The sequence below is a fragment of the Phytophthora ramorum genome (assembly GCF_020800215.1).
Source record: "Phytophthora ramorum isolate Pr-102 chromosome Unknown Phyram_PR-102_s0008, whole genome shotgun sequence".
Classification (NCBI taxonomy): Eukaryota; Oomycota; class Peronosporomycetes; order Peronosporales; family Peronosporaceae; genus Phytophthora; species Phytophthora ramorum.
The window spans coordinates 2,360,138-2,384,997 of record NW_027150654.1 but is presented as its reverse complement, the minus strand read 5'-3'; the positions used below and the strand labels follow the sequence as shown (position 1 = coordinate 2,384,997).

Genomic DNA, 24,860 nt, shown 5'->3' with positions numbered 1-24,860 from the left:
TCGACCCCGTAATCTTACGGCTGGGGCATGGGGCTACACGCTACAGTATCCGCGATAGCGAAGCTTGTCCAATACCGTAGCCGCGCGCTCGACAACCAGACTTGGCCCATGGACTTTCAAATCGGAGGAGCTCCAGCTGGCCCGGAGTCGCCCCCGTGTTGCTAGAGAATAATCCGGGCCGGCTTTCGTCGCAACGAGTGAGCGCAGGACGGCATGGCTTTGCCTGACTCATTCTGACATTTGCTCTTCACAGCCTTGTTCGAGCTTCGCAAGTGCAGATGAAGATCGCTTCAGCTGCTGCAACTACGTATTTTGCACTGGCATACGCATCGACGGCGCATGGGGCTGACGCCGTTGAACGCAAACTGGTTCTAGGTGGAGAGGTCGTCCCAGCCGGCACCAAGACATACAACGTGGGCGTTCGTACCACTAAAGCCGGCAGTAATGCTTGCGGTGGCGCTCTCATCTCGCCAACGCATGTGCTCACAGCGTCACACTGCAGCAGCAACTACGATATTCGCTGGGTCTCGGTGGGCTCGCACTACATCAACGGGTCGAGCGATGGCGAGCAGATCAAGGTGGCGTCGATAATGAACCACCCGGAGTACGAGTCGGGACTTTTCCCCAATGACTTCTTGATTCTAGAGCTACAGAAGCCCAGCTCATTCACGCCTGTGAAGATTGCTGCTGCCGATGACTCTGACTTTGCCGTTGGGAAAGCGGCAACAATCTTCGGGTGGGGACACACCTCCAACAACGGCTCGGTTTCCTACGAGCTTCGAGGCGTGGACGTCCCGCTTTGGGACGATGACAACTGCTCCAAGGTCATGGATGCCGACGCGTCGATGGTTTGTGCGGGTGGCGTCGCGAACAAGGACGCGTGTGAAAGGGACTCTGGTGGCCCACTCGTCGTCGAATCGGGATCGCAGGATGTGGTGGTCGGTGTTTCGAGTTGGGGGCCATCGCCATGCGGAACGGAGGGGGCTCCTGGTGTGTACTCTCGCGTCTCGCATGCTCGTGCGTGGATCGACTCGGTCGTCAACGGCACGTGCTTTGCGTAACCTGCAAAGTCCCTTTTCAAAGCACTGAATATACTATGTTACAAGTGACATGCAAATTTGGGAACAAAATGTGTACGTGAGCGCAAGAACGAGGTCGTTTCCAATCAAACCCGCAAGCTCGCGTGGCCCAATGGATACGGCGCTGCCCTCCTAAGGCAGAGATTGCGGGTTCAAGTCCCGCCGTGAGTACACTTTCGTTTTCTGACAGGAACTGACGAGCCTGAAAAGATGGGTTTATTCAAAACTACCGAAGGCTTGAACACTCACACTTAGAAACTTTGTACTTCATCCTACGCTGACAAACGGAATCGTGAGCTGAAGAAGATGAGTGGCCTTTTGATTCGTTGACAATCGCCGCTCGTTAGTAGCTTCAATTTGAGTTGAGTCCACACTGTTTCTTCAATGCAAAGAACACGAAGTGCAGCTGCCAGTAATCCACCGCTCACTGCATCTCTGCGATTATACCTCAGCTCTCGGGGGCTCAATGGGATAAGAATGCTGGGGATCTTTGTTTTTTGTGAAAAAGCCCGTCTGTGCCCCTAAACCAACGTTAACTGCCGGTGCTCCACGACGGCAAGGGATGCACTTTCACGTCTCCTAGACCAAATGGTTCGCTTAACCCCTCAAAGTTAACAGTTGAGTTTTACTAGTAGCATTTCCGGGGAACCGTGTAAATGCGTACGATTATTCGTTGACACAGCAGACACGAATGAGTTAGCCGTGCTACAACCGCATGAATTGGGCTCTCACCTGGCTTCTAAGGGGATCGTTATATCTTGTGTTCCATTGACGTTCCGTATCCTTCACTATTTACTTCCAAATTGGCCCTTTGAGCAGGGCAGGTGGCAGAAGAATCTGTGAATCCCCCGTAGTATCCTTACAGTGCGCGAGTTTTATAGCCCATTCGCGAATATTCCGGCCGTTGTGACGATCGGGATCCAACGTGTTCTCTCGCGCCAGCTTTACGCAATGCTTTCCACGAGAACGTAAGATGGGGACATTGCGGCAAATGCTTGAGAATGAGCCACTCTTGGCACAAGCACACAATCGTGATCGAGAAACTCCACTCCTCATCGCTGCGTCGCATCCGGATACCACCAAAGCCGTTGAAATGATCGACTTGTTGATGGAAAATGGAGCGGTGCTGGGGTCTCGCGATCTGCAAAAGCGGAATGTTTTGCTGTATGTCTGTCACCACGGCGTGGAGTGGGAAGTCGTTGAATGTCTGCTGAAATGAAATGCTACGAAAGGCGGGGAGGGGGGATTGAAGTGGTCTCAGTGCGATGGAGAAGTTCGCAGCTCTTTGGTTCTCGCGACTGAGGGTGGGCATACCCGACTGGCACTGCGTCTCCTTGATGAGATTGATTTCGAGAAGTACGCCATGCAGATCCACCCTTTTCACGTGCTTCAGGCAGCAATAAAGTCGAGTGACGAATCTCTTGCTTTAGTGATCTGCGAGCACCCACGGATCAACAATGCTGTGGCATCTACCGGGTACGGCCGTCTAGTGAACAACAAGCATCCGATAGTCGAGTGCACCGAAGCTGCGATTCGACAAAGAATGGCAGATGTGCTTCAGCTAATGGATCAGCGAAATTACCCAAAAGTAAGCAAAGCGACGTGGTGTTTCATTCACGATTCTTATGAAGATGGAGTGGATGCGAGTTTCGCAAACCCGGTGATTCTGAATGTTGCGGGGCAGTTCGCGAAGGACTGGCGGTGGGGGCAGGTCAAAGGCTTGTTCCTGATACGGTGCCGCGGTCGTGACGTCAATAATGCAAACGAGCAGCTTTGATCGCATGTACTGATGCATCTCCCTGACCAATTTCTTCCCTTAATTGTGGAGTTAACCCGTCCAAAAGAAGTTTGTGAACATGAAGCGGAGACTGATCCGCTTGACAATGTTTTAGCGGAATTTTTCGCGGGGCTCCAAACAAAAAACAGCATTCTATAGCTGACTGGCGCAGTATCGGAGGTTGATGCAAAAAAAACAGAAGCTGTGCGGACCGGAAGTGCATTTTCAAACATTCAATGTATGTTTCCAAAGTCAAACTGGATATTGCGTTGTTCATTCTGATTTGATCTCCACCTTCGGCAGCTCTGCCTTCACCTCGCTCTTCACGTCGACCGTCTGCGGCTGCACAGCATCGGGCTGCGCTCTCGCCCTCGAACGAGTTGGAATAACTCGCGCAGGTACTTCATCGACCGTAGAAGCTGGTGGGGCGTACATCGAAGGGTCCACCACTGGACCCTTCCTCTTCTTGCTTGCCTGCTCGGTAGCTCCATCCGCTTTACGTTTCGACTGCTTGTTCTTTGCAGGATTAACCTTCTTCTTCTTGCTCTTCTTTTCCTGCTCGTACGTTAGCGGCTTCTTGATCTGGATATCCTTCATCAAGCTCTTGAACGCTCCCGGGTTCTCACGCTTGAGCAACGCCGACTGCCGTGCCAGATCCTTCTCCTCGTTACTCAGCTGCTGCTCGTACTCCTCGCGTCTCTTGGTCATTTTCAACTTGCTGGCCTCACCTCTCTTCCTCTGCAAAGCTTGTTTCGCCATTTTCAACCTCCCCACTTTGTTCGTGAACACCGCACTTGCTCCATGACTGCGTTTCTCCGCCTTCTTGTTCCGCATACGTAAAGGCACTTGGGGTTTCTGCCTCGTAGGTTGCACGAGTGGTTTGGCACCACGGTTCACATTTCCAGTGCACGCTTTGCACTTGCGAAAGTCTTTTCGTGTTTCACTGCGTTGCTTCTTGGAGAAGCTCGAGTCGGGCAGCACCAAGGTGCAACATTTGCAGTCGAGCATGTCCTTGGCTTTAAGAATTTCAGTTTGGGGCACTACGAGAAGTGGGTACCCACAGGCGGAGCAGCACGGAGGAATAGTTGCATGTTCTTGTTCTTGTTGGCTGATCGTCTCAAGAATTGGGTGTTCTTGTTTGTGCTCCTCTTCTTTGATCGTTTCAAGAAGTGAGTGTTCTTGTTTGAGCTCCTCGTCTTTGATCGTCTTAAGAATTGGGTCTTCTTGTTTGGGCTCCTCTTCTTGTTTGATCACGTGCGACTCGACAACTTCAGACTTGACGACCACCGAAGATTCGGCTGCAGGCTCGGGATTGCCGACATTTGGCTCAGATTTTAGTTGCAGGTACGCGCTCTCGTCTTCGCTTTCCGTGGAGCTGCCGCCATCGGAGGCGTATGCGCTGCTCATATTAATAACGAATGGCTGGAAAAAGTACCAAAATGGATCAGCACAAAATATGGGTACGTAAAAAAGACATAGCTACATACAGTGCACTATTTGGCTTCAACATGCTTTCCATAGGTTTGGGCTCCTAGCTACTTACTGCGGCGCTGCAGAAGTTCTGGTGCTGACGCAGTGCTCGCTCTTCATCAAATTCTCGACTACAATTTGCGCACTTGCGTTTGGCGGCGGCACGCGGCTGGAGTTTCTGCCAGTGAGCGTCAAAGTCTTCGGACGAGGAGAAAGAGAGCTGGCAGATCGAGCACGTCTTCGGCGGTTGAGGTGCTGCGGGATCGGGAGCTGTAACTTTCGTATCAGCGAGGGCAGAAGCCTCTGCGGTTGTTACCGAATCCGTCGCAGCGGCTTGCTGCTTTTCGTACCAATCCGGTTTAATGAGCGGGTCCTTGCCATGTTTCGCTAGTTGGTGCTGTCTCCTAGCGTCTTCCTTCTTGAACGTACGCTCGCAGAACTCACAGGGCAGAAGCGTCTTCTTCGGAGCACTCGCTTCCAGCTCATGCACCATGTGTACGTGCGTCCTCAATCCCTGCGCAGACTTGAAGCTCCTCTCGCACTGTGTGCACGCAAACTCCAGCGGTAGTTCGCTCTCCGCCTTGCGCTTTCGAGACACTTTCGCTTCCTTCTCGATCGACGCCACAGGGGCCGCAGCTTTAGCTTCATCGCCCTCCTGTCGCCGGAAAATGAACAGCGTACTCTCCTGCTGCTTCTTCTCTCCGTGCAGAGTCACCAGATGAAAAGACTTGCCGTTCTGGTGTCGTTTACGCTCGTACATCAAGCCAAACGTTTCGTCCCTGTCCACGTCGTCAACCTGTCGATGCAGCTTCAATCCTGCACTTCGCGCTCGCTGCACCGCCTCCCAGCGTTGCGACTGTCCCTCGGCCAGCGTCAACAGAACTCCGCTGTCCTCTTCCTCCTCGTTCTCCTCCAGCACCTCCAGCGCCGACGCGTAGAAGTGCGACAACAAACTCTGATGACGTCCGACGTTCTCCTCGCCGCAGTGTGGGTGGTTGAACACGACCGAGTGGAACTTGAGCTCTCGGTGTCCTCCGGCCGCCACGAGGGACTCGCGGAGGTTCGTGGCGTCCACCCGGTGCAGCACCGTAGCCCCCAACTCTTGCAATTGGGCACAAATGCGTTTGCACTCTGGGTACTTGGCCACCAGCTCGTCGTAGCTGTCATAGGACGTGGCGGTCAGTTGCAGGGTGTCATGTTCCCCACTTTTGTGCGCTTTGGCCAACGCCAAGGAATACGAGAAATTCCCGTCGCCGACAGTGAGAACGCGGCGTTGCTCAAGCTGTTGACACTGCGTGTGGGTCGTCACCGGCTTCTCTTCCAGCGGATTCGCATTGGCGGACGGCATTGACACGGTCCCTTCCTGCGTTGTTGACTGGGGAGGAACGCGCGGCATAAATGTATATATTAGACAAGATTACTGTACTGAAATGATTAGTCCAGTATCAAAAATGTCTCTTTGTACACATGGCTACGCCGGTTGCACCACGTCAGAGGTTTCTTAGGTTGCCATGCGGCTTCACTACAGCCTTTTACATGGAGTTCCATGTCTGCACCGTCGCAAGGGATAGACTCGTCTTCCCTTGGATGCAACATGACGTTGCAGGCGCTTTGAGCGGCACGTTGGTGTGCCACTTTGCGCCTGGGATGCAGTGCAGCGTAAGTCTTCTACTTGTCGTGGTGCCGTTCTGCTTGGAACGGCCATTGCTGGCTTAAACTCATTCCGAGGAGTAACTCCCCGCGCCGCTTGGCCTGCGCATATCTTGGCCATTCTCCGATTCTCAGCGCTGCAGACACGCGGACATGGTGCCGACCAACTTGCTGAACACGCGCGGGCTCGTGACCTTCTCGCCAGGTCCGTTGCTGGGCAGCACAGTGGCGCTTATGCTGCTCTGGGCCATGCGTCACGGCCGAGAGCGCAGACTCTCATGGACCAGCACGCCGCTGCCTCCTCGCGGGTACCGAGTGCTGCCGACTGCGTCAACGTCTCCGGTGCTGGTACGAGTCGGGATGACGGCGGAGCAACCGAGTGAAGGCTCGCCGGCCTTCTACGACTGGGTGTTCGCTATAACCACGCGGTTCCATGGCAAGCCGTGGCTGCTGCACCGTCCAGGACGCCCCGACGTGCTCGTGGTGAGCTCTCCCGGGTCGTTCGAGGACATCCAACGGACGTTCGCTGTTCAGTTTGAGAAGATCGAGGGCGACGCTGACGGATTAGCGCACGACGTTCACGGTGGAGCTACTGCATTGGTGTGCACTGGACAGCTCCGTCCGTCTGTGAATATGCAGCGACAGCTTGCAGCCAGTGTGTTGGGCTCGCCGGCACTGCGCCAACAAGCGTCGGCTCTTGTGAACCAGCATCTCGACTCGCTGTTGAGGGTTTTGGAGGGGGCAGCGAGACTAGGGACTGGTAACGTTAGTACGGATCTGGATGTGAGCACGATGATGCGGCAGTTCGCCATGGAGGTGTTTACCGAGCTGGGCTTCGGTCTACAGCTAGGAGCACTGCGATCACCATGTTACCAGGCCAGTAAGCTCGAGAACGCTATTGACGACGTTCAGAGGCGGATGGCTGAGCGATCGCAACGACCTGCAGTCTCGTGGAAGCTCGAGCGACTATTGGCTGTCGGAAGCGAGGCTGCATTGAGTCGCAGCATCGACGTGGTGAGCACCATCACGCTGGAAGCTGTCCATGCGAAGAGGAGCAAGCACCGAGCCGGCAGTGGCTGTGACAGTCCTCTCGCTGGAAGCCGCGTGGACATGCTCGACCTCCTTCTAGGACAGAAATGTAGCAGCAAGAGCTCCAAGGACCCAGAGTTCCTGGCTGGATTTGTGCTGGGCCTCGTAGTCGCAGCGAGGGATTCCATGGCGCACGCTCTGACCAAGTGTCTGCAGTGTCTTGCCCAGAACCCAGAAGAGCAAGAGAAGCTGCTACGCGAACTGAAAGAAGCAGAGGAAGAGGGCAAAGATCCACGATCGATTGCGCGTCTAGAAGCTGTCATCAAGGAGGCCCTTCGGTTGCATCCGTCCAAGCCGTTCGTGCGACGTCGCGCTAGACAAGACACGGTGCTAAGTGATGGCACATTTGTTGCCGAGGGAACGGAGGTGGCTATGGACCTGTACAGCATGGCTCGACGTGAGAACGTGTGGGGTCCGGGCAGCGCTCAATTTCGTCCTCAGCGCTGGATTGACGCAACCAACAGCAAGTTGCGGCCGGTATCCAAGTACAAGTTCAACGCGTTTCTTGGCGGACCACGAGCCTGTTTGGGAGCTGACATCGCTCTCGCCGAGCTCAAGACAGTGATTGCCGCCGTGGTAAGCAAAGTGTACCTCGACGCAATTGAGCAGAGTGACGGCAAGGATAAAGCGCTGACTCGGGGCGTGCCATGCGAGGAGGCCATGAGAATTCAGGTCCGACGACGCGATTTCAGTCGTCCCGGGCACTACAGCTAAGGTTAACATAAGAAGGGTTTGCTGTCAATAAATGCGTTGTGCGGTAGCAATTACTCGAGCAGTTGTCAATTGTCCAGTTGCAGTGCACTTCATTGGCAAGTAGTTAGGTTTTCGTACACATACCACGATAATACTACAAGCCCGAGCTTCATCTCACCAACGGCCCCAATCTGGTTTACTCTTGCGCTTGTGGCTGGTGCGAACTCGTCGAGAGTAAACCAGTTTGGTCGATTTCCCCACAGTAGTTTCCGTTTGTCTACATACCTGCTGGACAAGAGCCTCCTGTGCTTGGTTCAACAGCGGGTGGTCTTGTTTCTGCCGCTCTGAAGCGAGACCTCAGCAAAAGTCAGCGACTTTGTGAGCAATTTTTTAGGACCACGTGGCTTCACCAACATCGTACTTAATCCAGTAAGTACGTAGGTAGTCAAGGGGTACACAACAGGGGGTACCTTTCTTCATCATTTCCAAAACGTTAAAAAGTCAATGGATAAACCGGCGGCGGCAGGGAAGGCGTCGGCTGCGGGGTCTGCTGCGCCTCCAGCATCCACTTCGACGTGCCCCACTTCATCTCCTCAAGAAGCCAAGACGCGTACGCATGTTCCTGTGCCAGTGGAGTCCTCGGATTCCTCCCAGAAGCCCCACAACCCGGATTCCAAGACCGCACACACCTCCTCATCAGCCACCTCGGCTTCTACGCCGTCTACAGACGCAGAAACCAGCGGAAAAGACCCAAATTCCAGCGACAAAGCAGGCGCAGCCATGGACCGCGCGCTGCGGGCGCAGGAGGAAGCGCGCAGGCTGCAGTTCGCGCTGGCGCAGCAGCAGGTGCAGCAGTACCAGGCCCTGACCAAGCAACTCGAGGCCCAATCATCCACCACGGGGCTGGCCAAGACATCCGAGGACCTGCAGAAGCTGCGCACGGAGCAATTGGCCAGGCTGCAGCAGAACGTGCAGCGGCAGGCGGCCATGGCGGCCCAAGCCGTGCAGAAGCGCTCGAACGAGGAGTGGCTGCGCAACAAACTGGTGCTGGAGCAGGAGCATCTGCGGCTCTTACGGCTGCACGAGCAGCAGATCAAGCAGGCAGGCAAGGGCAACTCGGTCACGACGGCCACGGCCACGTCCATCGCCGACAGTTTGTTGGCGCAGCAGCAACAGGTTTTGAGACAGCAGCAGATGCTCCGGGACATGCTGCAGAAGCAGCAGAAGCAGCAGCACGCGCAGCGGCAGCTTCAGTTGCAACTGCAGACAGGGGACAAGAATGCAGCGGCGACAAAGAGTTCTGCTGCGACCGCGCAGGCTGTTTACGCCCTGAAGAAGCGGAAGACGGCGTTCGACATGGAGCTGGAGGCGCTCGCGAGGGTCTGCATTCGCGTGGCCAACGCCAGGACCGACTGTGAGATGCGCCAAGCTCTGGACAAGATGACGACGTGGCTGCACCGCTGTACAGAGCTGCAGCTGCTCCAACTTGCACAGCGAGACTACCGTGACTGTTTAGCGCACCGACGGCCGATGATGGTGCAGCAAAACCGCTGGCCGCTAGATCTCCAGGTGAAGTCCGAGTACATCACGCAGAAAATCGTGCAGATGCTGAGCGCCTTCATGCAGCGGGAAAAGAACAAAGCTGCCCAACAGAAAGCGGCGGCGGATGCGGCGAAAACAGCGGCAGCGGCGGCTAGTAGTACCGCCACCGGTCCTGCTGCTGGCACTGCTGAAAGTAAGCCAAGCACAACCCCAGCTGCAAGTGTTGCTCCTGCCACCGCTACGAACGCAGACGCAAGTGCATCCACTACTGTTAGTAGCGCTGGTTCCAGTTCATCTGCTGCTGCCGCTGCACCAACCGCAGCGACTACGGCTCTCACCGCTCCTGCAGCGACGGTAACGACACCAACCACAACAATCATGGCACCGGCCGTCAGAATCCCTGTAAAGCGTGACATGGCGGTGGTCGAGCGTGAGTACGCGGAGCTGAAGGCCCAGCTGCAAGCGAAGCAGGTCGAGACCAACCAGAAGGCAAAAGCGAAACGAGATGCAGCGAAGCTCGACGCTGCCAAGACTGCTGGCGTCATGAGCAACGATGCAACCACAGCAGCGATGCTGGCAGCGACGTACAAACGCCCTTTGCAAGTTGAGATCCCTGGCTCTGGGAAGAAGCCGCGCACGGATTCGTACGCGATCCAATACTCCGCGCCAACCGCTTACCGACCGTCAACGACAACCGTACCTGCCATCTCTCCGCGTGTTGCACAGCAGTTTTACGACCTCGATCTGTCCACCCGAACCAGTACAGACACCGAGGACAAGATGTATTTACCTCCGAAGATTGTCTCCAAGATCATGTACAAGGCGCTTCCAGGGACACATGAGGAGGAGCCTGTCAGTACTGTATCCTCCGGCGTTACTGTGAAGCAGGAAGGGCAAAGCAAGAGCAAGAGTCATACAGCACCCACGTCCAGCTCCGCTGGCCACGCCCAGCAGGGCCAGATGGATGATTCTTCGCAAGAACCGGTCAGCATCAGCGATGATGCCGTGACCTTCATGCAGGAGTGCGTCACTGAGTTTCTGCTGTACTTCACCAGTGAAGCCCGCGACCGTTCCATCATGCAGAACCGAAGAACGAACAAGGGGGTGGGCTTGTCGATCTCTGGGTCTAACGTAGTGGAGAGCATGGAAAACCTGGGGTTTACGTCGTACGCTCGAGTATTGGCCGGGTACAACGAAAAGGTCAAGGCATCGCAGGATGCCGCTGCGCTCAAGAAGATGGAGCGGAAGAGATTGGCCAAGCAGCAGGCGATGCAACGAGCTGCGGCGGCCGCGGCTGCGACTATCGCTGCCAACGCCGCAAAGGCAGCAGCAGCGGGCAAAAGCGCGGTGAGTTCACAATTGTACCTGCATCCTGAACTCAAGCCTCCTCCGTCGCAATATGGCGCAGGAAGGCGCCCAAGCTCAGCTGCAGACTCCACGATTTCAAGAGTGGTGCCAGCAGTATCGCCTGCTAGACCAGCGACGGCAGCAGCGTCGCCAGCAGGACGGCCAGCACTGGCAACGACGCCTTCGCCAAAGCCAGTAGCGGCTGCGGCTGTGACTGTAGCTACGCCAGCGGTGGCCACTGCAACAGCGAGTACAGCAAAGGGATCAATGGCGGGGGCGCCACCAACGAAGTGAGTGTTTCATGTTGAGCCGAATAGTACAGACGAGAACGTTTTGATTTGCGTGGGCAGTAACTCACTATCTGGGGTTGTTCATGTTTGCTGCATGGACCGAGGTTGAGCGTGCCTGACCTTCCTGCTTATACCTACCTATCTATGACCAGGATGTGTCGGCGAAAACTCGTGCTCGCGCCTTCGGCCTCGAAGAAAAACACACTGACGCACGCATGCACACGCAAAGGGGAAGCCGAAGGGGGGGGGGGTTGCTGGGGCTGGATAGGATGGAGTGCCGCTTCCTGGTCGCCGCTCGCGCAATTATTCTCGGTTGATATTTACAGGTTCTTGGTGTACTGCTGCGATAGCTGCGACCGCATCTCCCACGAAGACGGAGACTTGAAGTAGCGCAGCATGTCTGCTTCCGTGGGCTGCGCCGTCGACGACGCAGGCAGCGCCGCTGCAGGTGCAAGACTTGCTTCCACGATCGAACGCAGCTGCAGAGTTGTCGGGGAGAACACCGAGAAGTAAATGGTGATTCGCGTGCGCAGACGCTTCGGCTGGCGGCCACGACGGCCGAGAGGTTCCTCCTCGGGCTCTTCAGGCGAGTCTTCTGCCTCGTCATCGTCCAGTTCCTCCTCCTCTTCATCGTTCTCCACTGCCTCGAGCTCATTATCATCAGGCCAGCGCATAAACTGCACCGCCACGGCGCTGCCGTTCGAGTCGCCGATGCCACGCACACGCCACGCCCGGTAAGCCATGAGTGACCGCTTACGCGACCATCCAAACGGGAAATAGTCCTGCGGGAGCACCACGGTGGGCTCTTGCTGGTCCAGCTGGAGCAGGAACACTGCGTCTGCAGACACCAAGCTGTTCGGGAGCGTGAGCGTCATGGTCGTGTCCGTCTCCGTGACGTGGAAAACCTTCGTCGTGTGCGCGTGAATGCACCGCGCTAGCCACGACAGCGATGATGCTGCCGACGCCGAGCGAATAGATGCGACGCGCTGAGGTTGCTGCAGGTGGTGCTCATCGGGCTCGCCCTGCCTGTTCCACTCGCCCGTTAAGCCATGAGCACCCGTAAGCGCTGCCTTGCGCAGAGACGCAGCTACTTCCAAGTCCTGCGGCGAGGGTACTGCGTCCCGGATGGCGTGGTAGTAGTCCGAAAACACGCTCATGTACGGGAGAGGACGCAGCGCGCCTTCCTCTTTGTCGCCTACTTGCTGCTTTTCGTCCTCGTCCAGCACCACCCACCACGGCTCTTGCAGCAGCCACGGCTCGCAGCTCTTGAGCATTTCGTACAGATCCCACTCGCCCTCGTCCGCCGACTCCGCGTCGCCCCAGGACTTGTGCATGCGGCGTGGCAGGCGCGACACCTGGGCCTCAACCGAGTCGTTCAGCAGGTCCACAAGCTGCGCGTAAGCCGCCAACGCGCCACGTCCAGCCTGAGCGCAGTCGTGCATCTTTTGGCGCATGTCCTCCAGCAAGCCCGCGCTCACCAGCGAGGTGCAAACAGTAACGAGGTTCGAGCACAAGTACAAGAGCTTCGGGTTGCTCAAGGGAATCTGCACCAGCGTGCACTTCTTGCGCTGCGTCTGGTTCGCAGCTGCACTAGGGGGAGTCGTGGGCATCGGAGGAGTGATCATCTCGAACGAGTGGCGGTACACCTTGGGGTTCGCCTCCTTCTGTTTCGCCGCGACCTCTTCGAAGCGATGAATTCGCTTCACGATCGTAAACGCGAGCTGCAGGATGCGTGCGCGACGGTAAAGCTCGCTGTCCGTAGGAACAGGAGCCACCATAGGAGGCGAGCAGCCAGGGGACGTCACGGGCGACAGCGTAGGGTGAATTTTCTCCGAGGCCTCGATAGCTGCAGTGATCGCCTTGTCCGAGTCCGTGGAGCGGTTGCGCTTCCGGTTCAGATAACTATCGGGCGAAGACCCCGGGGACATTATCATCATCGGGATGCCGCCACCTTCAGGGATCATGCCTTGCAAGTTACTCGACCACGTATCACGCCGCGCGTACGGATACGGTCTGGCCGAAGCGTACGCGTGCTGATGCAGAGCTGCGGCCGTAAGGCGCGTGGTGTGGGTGGGAGGGGGCCCTGACCCAGACGAGGACGCCGTGCAACTGGAAGACGGGGTCGAGTTTGCAATTGGCGTGCTGGTGTAGGGCGAGTGGCTCTCCAGTCGAAGTTGCATCATGCCTGTGATGGGAGTCAGCACAGGAACTGGTCTCTGCTGCTGCCGTTGCAAGCTCATCGGGTTCGATGCAGGCATGGGGAGAGCAGCAAGCGACGATCGTCGGGTGTGGAACGCTCGGCTGCCTCCTGCTGGACCAGGCCCCGCCGAGTTATTCAGGAAAGAGCCAACCCCAGGCAGTGACGGCGTCGAAACGCGGTTCTCCTGGAGTCCTTCAAAGTGCGGCGGGTGCGTGGCAGACAGTGACAGTCGCTGCTGCGGTTGCTGCTGTTGAAACTGCTGCTGCTGCTGGATCGGGAACGAGATCGTCGAGAAGTAGTCCGTCTTGAGCGACGCCGAGCGGGTCAGGCGCTTGCGCTCGCGTCGCGCCGGGTCTCGCTGCAGATTCGGCCTCGTCAAAAACCCCGTCGGCGCTTGTCGCTGCTGTTGGGCGGCCGCAAACATCGCAGCAGCATTAGCCGCCGCCGTGTTGTTCCCCGCCGCGCTGCCCAGAAGCTCATCGATGCTCCTCGCGCTCTGGGGCGAGCCAAGTCCAGGCCCTCTGCTGCCAGGCATCATCTGAATACCCGGTCCGGCCGAGGTCGGCGTCGTGGCATTGGCCAGCGCTGCTTGGTTCATTGGCGAGCGGAACGTCTTCCTCGCCTTGCGACTCGACGAGATCCTGAAAGCGGGCGACGCCAACGCGGCCACACACGTGAGCGTACCGGCGTTCCCATTGGCGCTGGCGTCGAAGATGTAGACCTTGAACACGTGCAAATTCTTGCAATTGAGCCGCGACGACTGCCACCCGTAGTGCCACGACTGGCGGTTGCCGTTGAGCAGGAAGCACGTGCTGTTGGGTCCTCCGTTCGGCACGGCGGTGCCTCGGAACCAGCGCCCGAAGGGCTGGTCGGGCATCTTGACGTCGTCGAAGAGCTCCTGGCGGGGGTACTCCCGACCGACGGTGAGACTGCAGCGTCCCAGACTTGTGTCCACTGAGGTGGACAGCGGGAGCGTCTTGCTGTTAGCTGGCTGCTGTTTAGCCACCTCTTCGAACCGACCCAGCACCAGTTGGCAGTTGGACACGAAGCATTCTACCACGAGTCCAGAGCCGCAGAAGCTCTTGGGGTTGTGTCCACCACAGCAGTGAGGGAAACAGCGGAGATTCTGCAAGGTAGAACAAGGTAGGGCGTTAACAAAACATGTTGCGCAAATGTTTTTTTAGTGCAGTCTCGACGCACCTTGTGGCCGCTCGCTTTGTTGCTTCTGCTCAAATAAGAAGAGCACACAAATGCAGTGAGCGTTTTGCAACCACCACTTTGGCGCAAAAACGCATTTGCGCAAAACGCACCTTAAATACTCGCTCGTGAAGAGCTCCTTCTCGCACTGGTTGTGGATGAATCTGCAGTCGCCCCTCGGGATGTCCGACACGCTCTCGGAGCTGGTGGCGTACGGGTCCATCCACTGCGGGGTCTCCATGGCCCTGGGGTCTGCGGGTGCGAGCTCTTTGACTTGTTCCGCTCCCTCGACGCTGCTGCAAAAGAGGTGGAGAAAGCGGGAGGCTTAGCGCCCCTTTCTCTCGCGTCTCCTGCTCTCTTCGGCGTGCAGGGATGGGCCAAAAAGGCGTCGCGACGACGGAATTCATTTTCAGCCAGTGAGAGGTCGTTACGAAGCGCTAATTCAGCCAATGGCAGCGACGGTGCCGCCGCGCCGGACTTGAACATAGTGAAATGCACACGAAGGGGCTCCATGTGCGCATTGCGAACGTCCTGCATTAGCACGCAGCGTTACTGCAGCACCAACCTGTTTTGCATTGGCACTTGGCGCCAAGCGTCAAACTTTGCAGCTTTGGAAGTTCAAAGATGTCTAAGTTCCGCCGCCGTCCAGCCAAATTGGCGCGAGGGTGGACCTTCTGCCAGGCCAGATCAGGCTGCAGATCCCGTCCGCTGCGACTTGAGTGCAAATGGGGCGCGATCCGACAATGCCGCGGTGTCTTCACTGCGCTTGGCGTTCGCGGAACACGCGCGGTGCCTTTCGATGGGGTCCGCGCACTTGAAGCCGCCGCAAAAATTGGTTGCGCGTGGTCGCTGCGCGGGACTTGCGGCGCCGTCGTCCGGCCGCAGGCGCGAAGCGCCTTCGCCGCGTCCGCGTTGGCCCGAGATGAACTTGCAGCGCGCGCGCACCCGGCAGTCCATCCTCGTCCATTGGAGAGACATGGAGATCGCAGATAAGCAATCTAGCGTCGTGCTCTCGCGAAGGGGAGCCGGCTCTGGGCAGAAACTTGCACGCACGTGAGGCTTCGGCTTGCCGACTCGATATCGCAGAGCGTTTTACACTCGGGTCGATCGTCCTTCGCTATGTTTAGGCTCGACCCCCTCCAGGACAACCGCGAGCCACGTCAACTTCAACATCTTGGTCGGAGCCGCTGCACGTTCCACTTGCGGCCACACGACTGCACCATGGAGCAACTTCGACGTCAACCAAGCGGCCCAATCACCGCGACGCTCACGCGCGGCTCGTCCACTCGCCAGGGGGCGACGCTCGTCTTGCCGCTGACCAGCGCTCGAGGAGGCGTTCCAAGCGCCCGTCGAGGTGCAAGCGCTAGCCTGGATGCGTCGCAGTACTTCTCCATCGAAACGCGGCTCGAGCTCAAGGCGCGGCTGACCAAGCTGCAGCTTCAGCTCCGCCAACTGCTCGTCAAGGCCAAGCTGGCCTGGATGCGCTGCTTTGCCGAGCCGCGGACGGCTGCAACCCGCGCTGCCGCCGCGCAGATGGTGCAGATGGGTGAAGCGCTGACGTCGAGTCTCTCGCGAGCCTTCGACTTAGCTGCTGGAACGGCCACTGCACCGCTACCCGAGTACCAGGCTCTTGTGACGCGCGTGGAGTGCGAGATGGCTACATTTCAGCACCTCGTAACCAGCGTCGCGCACGGCAGCTATCCCCAGCCAGAAGACCAAACCGATGATGATGACGGAGATGAGGAAGAATCTACAAGCGAAGACGACGAAAACGGCGAGGGAGATGCACAACAAGAAGAAGCGCTAACGTACCTGAATCGCCCAGTGCACTTGGACCTACCGTCCATGCAGGCATACTGCAAACACGTTGCTCCGCCGTACTCCTCGTACCTCCCCGACAACACCGCCAAGAAGACAGCTGCAGCCAAGAAGCGCATCCTGTAGCATGTCATCGGCAAACGCCCTATATATTTATACACACTTACCATTGCTGTCTCCTTGCTGGTCCGCTCCACTTAGCGCCCCACACCGAGAAGCTGCTGCTGCGACGCCTGGAAGAGCTTACGCTTCGTCTTCGCCAATTTGTGCATCTCGCTTGTATTCTTGCGCAGCACATCAAACACGAGCCGCGAGCGGCCAGGATCCAGCCTTGCCACCTTCTCGTTCAAATCCCGCCGGTGGGTCATGAGCTCTTCGCGTTTCAAAGCCAAGGCGGAGATTGAGGCTCCACTATCACTGTTGACCACAGTAGGGCCGCTTGCAGGTGCCTGTTGCACCTCAAGTGCCTCCTCCCGACGGCGCACACGCGAAAAGGCGTCCTCGATGCCTCCCAGCTCCAGCGTCTGCATCCGCACGACCTCCAGCAGCGCGTACTCCATACAGTCTGCATCGTTCTTGGTGTTCAACGAGATGGCGCTAAACACATCGGACGCTCGTTCGTCGAAGGCCCGCGTCTCCATATCGTCGTCTTCGTCTTCTTGACGCGCGTCTTCAGAAGCTGCGAGGCGCTGGCGGCGGCGGCGTGCGTGGCCCTGGTCCAGTTTATTCATGTCGTGCAGCAGTTCGCACATGCGGTGCAAGTGGTGCGACTGCTGCCGCGAGGCACGAGATAATTGGCTTCCCTTCTGTGCTGTCGACTGGTACGACCTTGCCACGTCAATGTATTTGCGCCGACGCTCGATACACGCACGCGTTGCTGCGTCTGCCCCTTCCGCCTCCAAGAAACTCCTTGACAGCTCAAGCTCCGGGTCCTCCGGAAGACCTGCAGTGCCAGTCTTTGTGCCTATTCCAGTCAGGGCTGTGCCGGTCGTGGTCACAAGCTTGGCAGCACCCGACGTGATGGCCGACACGGCTCCCCACGCACTCCAACTGCTGCTACGCTTGCTCAAGGCGCTTCCATTCGAGGCTGACGGAGGGCTGGCGGCTGGGGGAGACGAACTTCGAGACTCGACGTCATCTTCAGGCGCCTCCTCGTCAACCGAAAGCAAGTCATCCCCATCCACGCTGCTGTAGTAGCTCGAAGTGGCACGTCGAAGGCTCTCAAGCTCTTCCGTGGTGGACAACAAGAAGGCGCGCACTTCCTCCGTCACTGCAAGAAGCGGCTGCCGGAGCACACCACGCACGAACGCTTCCAGCAAGCGCATCCGTTCGCCCACAAACTCTTTCTCCTTGTTAAAGAAGAGCTGCTTGCCCGGCATGCAAGGTACGAGCTCGAACGGGAACTGACGTTGCAGTTCACGCTGCAGCCACACAAAGTCGCTGTACCGGCGGTAGACCTTGACCGAGGAGCTGGGTTCTTCCACTTGGCGCAGACGCGTCCACGTCTTGGCAGCTTGGTACGGATCAATCGCCTGTGCGCCTTTAGTCGTATCGCTGGCAATACTGATCACAGCATACCTCGTATATGGCAGCAGCCAGGACCCCACCGTCGTAGGTTCGCACACCAGCACGACCAGCTTGCTCGGGTCGTGTCTCCCAGCATGCAGCGAGAGCTGTGCCCGAACACAGTCCACCTGCTGCTGCAGCTGCTCTGCCTTGGAATGCAGCTCCTTCGCTACAGCAGCAGCACTGGACGCATCGTGCTGCACCCGCGCAAGCTGCGCCGCATCATTTTGCAACTGACGCTTCAGATTCTCCGTCTCCGCCTGCAAAGCTTCAGCCTGTTGCGACGCCACCAGCGCGCGGTGCCTGGCTTCCTCTGCCAGTTCCTGGGCGCGCTTCTTCTCCTGCTCGTTGATCTCCACCTGCTTCGTCAGGAACTTGGCGCGTTGCGAGGCCTGCACACTTTCACGCTGCGCTGTACGCGCGTGCTCCTCGGCTTCCCGAGCTAGCTGCTCCTTCTCCTTCACTTGGATGTCCCAGGCCTCACGGATCCTACGCAGCTGTGTTTGCGTCTGCGCCTCCATCTCCTGGCGGGCGCGCACCAGTTCGAAGTTCTTGGGAAGAGCGCGCGCGCCGTGCGTGCTGTCAAAGCTCGTCGCTCTACGACAGGTAGGGCACTCTACGACGATCAAATCCCCGTTCTGAGCGCCTCTGGAGGACGAATGCGCCCACCCGTCAAGGCAGCTCTACACAGATACATTTATCAGGTTGAAGAGGATAAGGGTTAGTGAAGGAAGGGGAAGGGGTACATGGTAGAATGCGTAGAATGGCCCTACCTGACAGTAGGTGTGTCCGCACGCTAAGAGCCGCGGGATGTGGCCCTCGTCGCCGCCGTCGTCATCGTAGGGCTCGTTGCACAGCTCGCACTCGACGCTGTTGTCCACGAAGTCGATCCAGAGCTGCGCCGTGTGCTCGTCCACCTCCACGGGCGCCCCCGCCGTCGATCCGTTGAGCATCTCTGCAGGTAGAACGGAGCAGAATCGAGAATGAATTCTTTTCTTATTGGCTGGTTACGTTTTCCAAGATATTTTGGATGGGAATGATGACATCAGTTTGATGTTTGGCGACACACCAATTGCCAACCTGATAACAGAGTCACTCGTCCTCCCGGTCTTGCTGCTTTGTTTCAGCGGTGGTGAGACTGGGAGGTAGAAGCGGCGTGCCATGGTAGGGCGTGCTGAGAATGCGGATGCACTCTTGCACGTCGATGCATTCCGTGTTGTTTGGATCGAGGGCGCTGAGGATATCGTCCACGTAGCAGCTCACTTCGTGCTGGTTGCTGTCTGGTAGGTGCGCGTAGGCGCTCTCGAGGATACGCTGCATCTTGGTGCGAAACACGACGACAGGAATGTCCTCCTCGTTTGGGAACAAGCACTGCGTCGGGTTAATAGACGGAAATTGCTTCCGTGAAGGTGAAGATCTGGTCACTTACGTGAAACGCACCCAACAGGTCTTCTTCGTTGTGCGGAGGGGTCACGATCATGCCGCACAGCACGACCCACTCCTGGAGGTCGATGGCTTTGCTGCCTGTTTTAATATAGCAGTGCTGAATTAGTTGTAGGCAGTGAGTGAGCGCGATTGGCAGAGCTGACCGTCTGCGTCTGCGACTAGCAAATACTCGTCCAGCTCCTTGTCGCTAGGAGAGATTCCGAGCATCGTGAGGGCCTGGAATAACCGTCACAGCAAACCTGTAAGTGTGTGCTCTAATCAGTAGCTGCTAATACGCCGCGCACATCGTGAAGCTCCGAGCGGAGCATGATGCCCGAGCTGTCGGCTGCAGCGCACAATCACCCCCCGTCAGAACGCAACAATTGGCACTAGCCAATAGCAGTCGAATGACTCACTGTCGATCTGGTGGAAGATGTGGTGGAAGAAGTTGATGTCTTCTGGGGACAACTGCTGTGAGATCTGCTCCATCTGCATGGTCTTCTCCGGGTCCATGTTCATCTTGCGCATGGCCACCTCCGTCAGCAGCTTCGAGCGCCGCAAACGGGAGGTCGTCAGCCTCGCACGCCTGCGGCGCGAGCTGTTCATGGACGTCGACCGCGAGTACAGCATTTTGGCACTTCCACCTCGGATACTGCTGCAAACAAAGACTGGTAACGGACGTATTGAAGTTGTCTTTCATGTCCACCACACCACTCGTTCCTGTCTATCGATTGGTCAAAACTATCCTCTCGATCATTGGTCGAAAAAGGATCTCTCACTTGTTTGGACAGCAAAGCTGCAGCGTCAGTGTGTCAACAGCTCCGGTCATCGCCATGGGTCGAGTGAGTGCCAAGAGGAAGCTGAAGCAGTGCGACCCGTTCTTCAAAGGCAAGCGCGACAATGGAAAGAAGCAAAAGTCCTTCGACCTGCCGCCCACCGAGTCCAAGCGCTCCAAGAAGCGCCGCCGCAAGATGATGAGCGACGACGCCATGGAACAGTTCGTCACGCGCTCGTCGGCGGTGGACGGCGACGGCTCCGCGTCCAGCAAGAAGCAGCAAAAGCTCCAGGTGGGCTCCATCCGGGAGGGCGAGTCTATGCGTGAGTTCAACAAGCGCATCAGCACGGAGGTCAAGCGCGTCATCTACGACGCGGCCAAGCAGGGCCGACGTAGCAGCGAGAAGCGCAAAAGTTTCCTGGCCAAGAAGAAGGAGAAGGCACGTGATAAGAAAATGTCCGAGCAGGAGCGCTACGAGCGCGATTACCAGAGCACGGGAAGCACCAAGAAGGACTTCTTCGAAGACGCAGCACCCGTCCGCTTCGGCGAGCGTGTGGACGCGCCGCCCATCATGCCCAAGCTCTCGGGCATCTTCAAGAAGCGTGCCGAGCAGCTTTCACGCCAAAAGGCCAAGGCGGAGAAGAAGAACGCTGTTGCAATGGGCGCTCGCGTCATCAAACGTGCAAAGAAGTAGATGCTACCAATAGGCTTGGGGTCAATACATTGCTTTGTTTACATTAGGAGTTCGTTCGTGGTGCGTTCTGCTCTGTGCTTCGTGTCGAGATCAAAAGCGGCGTCTACTCTAACTGAGCCTGTCTGCTGAAGCATTGAGCTACGTGGGGTTACTACTTGACCGCTGCAATTTTAGTCCGAACTTTTGTCGCTGGACGCAGCGCCGCCCAGCAGACCAGTCCGTTGCCGCGGGTCCTTCCGCAAGTCGAACGAGCTCATGTGCTTGCCACGCTCGCGCCGCAGCAATAGAACTGACACGGCCAGCAACACCGTCATAACCGCCTGCAACAAACAGCCATCAACAGTCAGTACGTTTCCAGCACAGCATTTCTGCAGTCTCCTACCTCAAATTTAACCACCGCTACGCCTGGTCGTGCCGTGTCTGCAGGCGAACACGCTTTAAAGCGCGTCTCCCGCTCATCCTCGGGCTTGGTCAATAGGTTCTCGGCCGTGGGGTCTTTCGCTCGAGGACAGTCCAGCTCCTGGCGGAACCCTGTCTCGCGGCAGCTCTCGTCGCTCTCAGAATCGGGGCACGCCACGCACTCCCCCATTAGTGAACAGGCCAAACCGGACACGGGGTCGTACACGCGGTGAGCGGACACCAGCGCCTGGTCCCGACGTCGCAGCGGATTGGTCGAGTCCTTCCTGGTTCCTCCTGTCTCTGCGGGCTTGTTGGCGAATGCGGCGCTCTCCTGACGCAGCAGTCGCGTGCGTGTGTTATCGCCGCCTTCGCCGCCTGTTACGGGCGCGCACAGCGCCACACAGAGCGCCGCTAGCGCAATGATCAACTTGCTCACCTTCATGCTTTACGAAGTTCTTCGGAATAAGAATTGGACGCTCTTGTTTTCAGTATGGATATTTAGTGTACACCACATAGATTTGTATATTTTGTGCTCAATATTGAAACCAAGTCATGAAATTCATTTCAGTGTAAAGCGGCATGGCGGGCGTAGTGCTGGCGACGGCGGGATATGACCATACCATCCGCTTCTGGGAGGCCGCTTCGGGAACGTGCAACCGCACGGTCAAGTATCCAGACTCGGTAGGCTGCTTCTCCCTCAAATTGCATGCTGCTGGGAACGTTCTACGCCCCGAACTCCCCATTCTACGTGTTGATACATGGTCATCTCACTCTACTGTTGTCATTGCTGCAATTATAGCAAGTGAACTGCCTGCAAATTACACCTGACAAGAAGTACATTGCGGCGGCGGGGAACCCTCACATTCGCTTGTTCGAGATCAACAGCAACAACCCGAACCATGTGACGAGTTACGACGGCCACGCCAGCAACGTCACGTCGCTGGGCTTCCAGCGGCACGGCAAGTGGATGTACTCGTGCTCGGATGACGGCACCATCAAGATCTGGGACCTGAGAGCGCCCGGCTGTCAACGCAGCTACAACGCTGGCGTGCCGCTCAACTCGGTGGTGCTGCATCCCAATCAGGCGGAGCTGCTGGTGGGCGACCAGAACGGATTCGTGCGCGTGTACGACCTCACGGCGAACGCGATGGTAACGAAGCTGGAACCGCCAACGGGGGATACTGGAGAGAGCAGCATTCGATCGGTGGATATTGTGCGTGATGGCAGTGCGCTGGTGGCGGCCAACAACCACGGCAAGTGTTTCTTCTACCGTCCTAAGCCGGAGGGCCACTACGAGCTGCAAGGCTCCATTCAGGCACACAATGGCTACATCCTCAAGACGCGGATTAGCTCCAATGGCAAGTTCCTGGCGACGTGTTCGTCGGATAAGACGGCCAAGGTGTGGAGTCTCCCGGCGGTCATGGCGGCGTCAGCTAACGGAGACGCTCGCGAGTCGGACATGCACGGCAACGGATCGATGAGCTCGCAGCGGCAGATGAGTTCGTCTAGCATGAGTTCCACGTTGGGCCCGACGGCGCCGCCTGTGCCGAGCAGCAGTGGACTCATCCACACGCTGCAGGGCCACCAGCGGTGGGTGTGGGATTGCGCTTTTTCAGCTGTATCGTCGTACTTGGTGACCTGCTCGTCGGACCAGAGCGCTCGGTTGTGGGATCTGAGTCAGGGAGAAGCCATCCGCCAGTACAGTGGCCACCACAAGGCCGTCATCTGCGTGGCTCTCAACGATGCCGTCGCAGACTAACGGGCAGTGCTAGAGGAGGAGAGAGGGCTGGCCTATATGAAAATGGTGGTATATGGAGTTGCTACGCTTATGCCTACTGTGTATCTACGTGAAGGTCTTCTTGGTCATGATGGCGTAGAACTCCTCGGCGTTGATCTCTCCGTCCTGGTCGGCGTCGGCGCGCTCGATCATCTCGAGCAGCTCGGCGTCCGTCATGGTCTCGCCCAGCTCCTTGGCCACGCGTTTGAGGTTGCGCAGCGAGATCTTGCCCGTCTGGTCGTCGTCAAAGAGGTTGAAGACCTTCTGGATGTCTTCTCTCGAGTCCTTATCACTCTGCAACACACAAAAGAGTCCAGAAAGATCAGCAACGTGCAACATCTGCAAGAGACAGCGTGTCAACTGACCATCTTGGCGGTCATCATGTCGAGGAACTCCTCAAAGTCGATGGAGCCACTGCCGTCCTTATCGATGTCGCCAATCATCTGGTAGATGGTCTGGTTCTTGGCCTCGAAGCCCAGCGATTGCATGGCCGCCTTGAGCTCCTTGGGGTCGATCGTGCCGCTGCCGTCCGTGTCGAAGAGGTTGAAGGCCTCGCGGATCTCCTCGATCTCCTCCTCGCTCAGCCCCGGACGTTCGTACGTCTTGGCGTTGCGCTTCTGGGAGATGCGGCGGGCCATGGCGGCAACGAAAGCTTCAACGACGGATGAGCTCGCAGCTTTGGAAATGGCACCCTGGACGCGGCTCCTCGCCGTTATATAACCGCTGCTCACTCTGATTGGGTAAAATACAAAACTCTCATATTGGACGAAAAAGTAAATTCAATATGATGTGGCGCACACTATGTTCTAATTGGACGAATCAGGGTATTCTTGCATTTTCCGTCTTCTTCTCCGGACTTTAAGCGTCATGGAGGCGGCGACGACACGGCGCGCAGCTCGGATGCTGGAAGCGCAGCGCTCGTTCCAGAGCGTGGTGAAGCAGGAGCTTCAGCTGCTGCTGGCGGACGGCACGAGGCGCGAGGAGGCCGTGAAGCTGCTGCTGCGGCGCATCGTGGCCAGCACCGAGACGCCCGAGACGGCGGCCGTGCGCGGCGTCATGCGCCAGTTTCAGATGAACTACGACGACGCGGTGCGCGCGCTGATCGTCAAGCAGGAGCTGGGACGACTCAAGCGCCAGGGATTGGACTCGTTCGCGGCCATTGAGGAGCTCACGCGCAAGATGAAGAGTCGCGAAGAGGCGGACGAGGTAGAACAGGCGGCGGAAGAAGTAGAACGGGAGGAAGAGACAGAACAGGAGGAAGAGATAAAACGGGAGGAAGAGCAGGAGGTAGAACCCAAGGACATTTTGGTTGAAGAGAAGGAGAAGGAGATGCCGGCGGCCGAAATGGCTTCGCCGTCGTCGGACAAGGACGGCAACGAGTCGTCCTTATCGCTGTGTCAGCGGATTGGGCAGGTGTCCATTTCGTCCGGTAACACGCTCGAGAAGGCAACAGAGGAGGAAGCTGGCGAAGACACAGACAGAGAGGAGAGCGAGTCGGCTGGAGAGAAGAACAAAGCGGTATTCAAGTCGCCACTGAGAGTACGGAGCCCAACGAACAGCAACGTCGCAGACCTCACGCCGCAGTCGCGCAAACGTCGAGCCGCCTTCGAAATCCAGTACGATTCCGCCAGTAACAGTCGTAGCACTGGACGCAGCGTGAAGCCGCTGTTCCCGAGTTTGAAGAAGCAGAAGCTGTGCGCCGAGGTAGGCGACGGATTCCTCCAGGTCGTCACTCGCAAGTCCAAGCCCACGTCGTCAATTTCGTCGAAGAGCACGTCAGCAGGAACGTCCGGGTCATCGCATAATACCAACACAGGTGGGGGGTCCACGCGGAGCGATCTCGTCGTGAAGAATTTACACAAGCGGCAGCGAGCAGGCCCGACAGGGATGCAAGACGACGACGAGTCTCCCATCGCAGAAGAGCTCCGCGTAACCCACGTGCATTACCGTCACCACCACCACCATAGCAAGCGCCAGAAGAGTGGCGCCAGCCACTGAAAGCGGTTGTTGCATGGATATCTGAGTGACGACAGTGAGAATACGAGCCTAATTATTTCACTTCTGTAAGACCC

At 57.4% G+C, this 24,860-nt stretch overlaps 14 protein-coding genes across 14 annotated transcripts; 7 read left to right on the top strand and 7 right to left on the bottom strand.

The window, feature by feature from the left end:
* Positions 1–278: 278 nt before the first annotated feature.
* Positions 279–1,061, top strand: KRP23_9660 (Glucanase inhibitor protein 3; the record flags this gene model as incomplete). The annotated part of the gene is made up of 1 exon (XM_067895241.1): positions 279–1,061. The coding sequence occupies one exon, from the start codon at positions 279–281 to the stop codon at positions 1,059–1,061; it is 783 nt and encodes a 260-aa protein (XP_067742846.1).
* A 2,068-nt stretch (positions 1,062–3,129) lies between these two features.
* KRP23_9659 (uncharacterized protein) lies at positions 3,130–4,263 on the bottom strand (the record flags this gene model as incomplete). The annotated part of the gene is made up of 1 exon (XM_067895240.1): positions 3,130–4,263. One exon carries the CDS (start codon positions 4,261–4,263, stop codon positions 3,130–3,132), a length of 1,134 nt encoding a protein of 377 aa, XP_067742845.1.
* Positions 4,264–4,387: 124 nt separating this feature from the next.
* On the bottom strand, positions 4,388–5,674 carry KRP23_9658 (25S rRNA (uridine-N(3))-methyltransferase; the record flags this gene model as incomplete). Its single annotated transcript, XM_067895239.1, has 1 exon — positions 4,388–5,674. The coding sequence occupies one exon, from the start codon at positions 5,672–5,674 to the stop codon at positions 4,388–4,390; it is 1,287 nt and encodes a 428-aa protein (XP_067742844.1).
* Positions 5,675–6,129: 455 nt separating this feature from the next.
* KRP23_9657 (Cytochrome P450 94C1) lies at positions 6,130–7,779 on the top strand (the record flags this gene model as incomplete). Its single annotated transcript, XM_067895238.1, has 1 exon — positions 6,130–7,779. The coding sequence occupies one exon, from the start codon at positions 6,130–6,132 to the stop codon at positions 7,777–7,779; it is 1,650 nt and encodes a 549-aa protein (XP_067742843.1).
* A 483-nt stretch (positions 7,780–8,262) lies between these two features.
* KRP23_9656 (Transcriptional activator HAP3) lies at positions 8,263–10,846 on the top strand (the record flags this gene model as incomplete). The annotated part of the gene is made up of 2 exons (XM_067895237.1): positions 8,263–10,647; positions 10,709–10,846. 2 exons carry the CDS (start codon positions 8,263–8,265, stop codon positions 10,844–10,846), a joined length of 2,523 nt encoding a protein of 840 aa, XP_067742842.1.
* A 411-nt stretch (positions 10,847–11,257) lies between these two features.
* Positions 11,258–14,575, bottom strand: KRP23_9655 (uncharacterized protein; the record flags this gene model as incomplete). Its single annotated transcript, XM_067895236.1, has 3 exons — positions 11,258–14,263; positions 14,338–14,362; positions 14,448–14,575. The coding sequence occupies 3 exons, from the start codon at positions 14,573–14,575 to the stop codon at positions 11,258–11,260; spliced, it is 3,159 nt and encodes a 1,052-aa protein (XP_067742841.1).
* Positions 14,576–15,555: 980 nt separating this feature from the next.
* Positions 15,556–16,278, top strand: KRP23_9654 (uncharacterized protein; the record flags this gene model as incomplete). The annotated part of the gene is made up of 1 exon (XM_067895234.1): positions 15,556–16,278. The coding sequence occupies one exon, from the start codon at positions 15,556–15,558 to the stop codon at positions 16,276–16,278; it is 723 nt and encodes a 240-aa protein (XP_067742840.1).
* Positions 16,279–16,349: 71 nt separating this feature from the next.
* On the bottom strand, positions 16,350–18,671 carry KRP23_9653 (Sorting nexin mvp1; the record flags this gene model as incomplete). Its single annotated transcript, XM_067895233.1, has 2 exons — positions 16,350–18,401; positions 18,492–18,671. The coding sequence occupies 2 exons, from the start codon at positions 18,669–18,671 to the stop codon at positions 16,350–16,352; spliced, it is 2,232 nt and encodes a 743-aa protein (XP_067742839.1).
* A 139-nt stretch (positions 18,672–18,810) lies between these two features.
* Positions 18,811–19,773, bottom strand: KRP23_9652 (putative calmodulin-like protein 6; the record flags this gene model as incomplete). The annotated part of the gene is made up of 5 exons (XM_067895232.1): positions 18,811–19,089; positions 19,148–19,242; positions 19,308–19,380; positions 19,449–19,489; positions 19,560–19,773. The coding sequence occupies 5 exons, from the start codon at positions 19,771–19,773 to the stop codon at positions 18,811–18,813; spliced, it is 702 nt and encodes a 233-aa protein (XP_067742838.1).
* A 203-nt stretch (positions 19,774–19,976) lies between these two features.
* Positions 19,977–20,612, top strand: KRP23_9651 (uncharacterized protein; the record flags this gene model as incomplete). The annotated part of the gene is made up of 1 exon (XM_067895231.1): positions 19,977–20,612. One exon carries the CDS (start codon positions 19,977–19,979, stop codon positions 20,610–20,612), a length of 636 nt encoding a protein of 211 aa, XP_067742837.1.
* A 170-nt stretch (positions 20,613–20,782) lies between these two features.
* KRP23_9650 (Secreted RxLR effector protein RXLR-C28) lies at positions 20,783–21,453 on the bottom strand (the record flags this gene model as incomplete). Its single annotated transcript, XM_067895230.1, has 2 exons — positions 20,783–20,932; positions 20,995–21,453. The coding sequence occupies 2 exons, from the start codon at positions 21,451–21,453 to the stop codon at positions 20,783–20,785; spliced, it is 609 nt and encodes a 202-aa protein (XP_067742836.1).
* A 137-nt stretch (positions 21,454–21,590) lies between these two features.
* On the top strand, positions 21,591–22,770 carry KRP23_9649 (Target of rapamycin complex subunit LST8-1; the record flags this gene model as incomplete). The annotated part of the gene is made up of 2 exons (XM_067895229.1): positions 21,591–21,692; positions 21,811–22,770. The coding sequence occupies 2 exons, from the start codon at positions 21,591–21,593 to the stop codon at positions 22,768–22,770; spliced, it is 1,062 nt and encodes a 353-aa protein (XP_067742835.1).
* Positions 22,771–22,854: 84 nt separating this feature from the next.
* On the bottom strand, positions 22,855–23,426 carry KRP23_9648 (Caltractin ICL1b; the record flags this gene model as incomplete). Its single annotated transcript, XM_067895228.1, has 2 exons — positions 22,855–23,082; positions 23,154–23,426. 2 exons carry the CDS (start codon positions 23,424–23,426, stop codon positions 22,855–22,857), a joined length of 501 nt encoding a protein of 166 aa, XP_067742834.1.
* Positions 23,427–23,655: 229 nt separating this feature from the next.
* On the top strand, positions 23,656–24,786 carry KRP23_9647 (uncharacterized protein; the record flags this gene model as incomplete). Its single annotated transcript, XM_067895227.1, has 1 exon — positions 23,656–24,786. One exon carries the CDS (start codon positions 23,656–23,658, stop codon positions 24,784–24,786), a length of 1,131 nt encoding a protein of 376 aa, XP_067742833.1.
* Between the last annotated feature and the right edge of the window lie 74 nt (positions 24,787–24,860).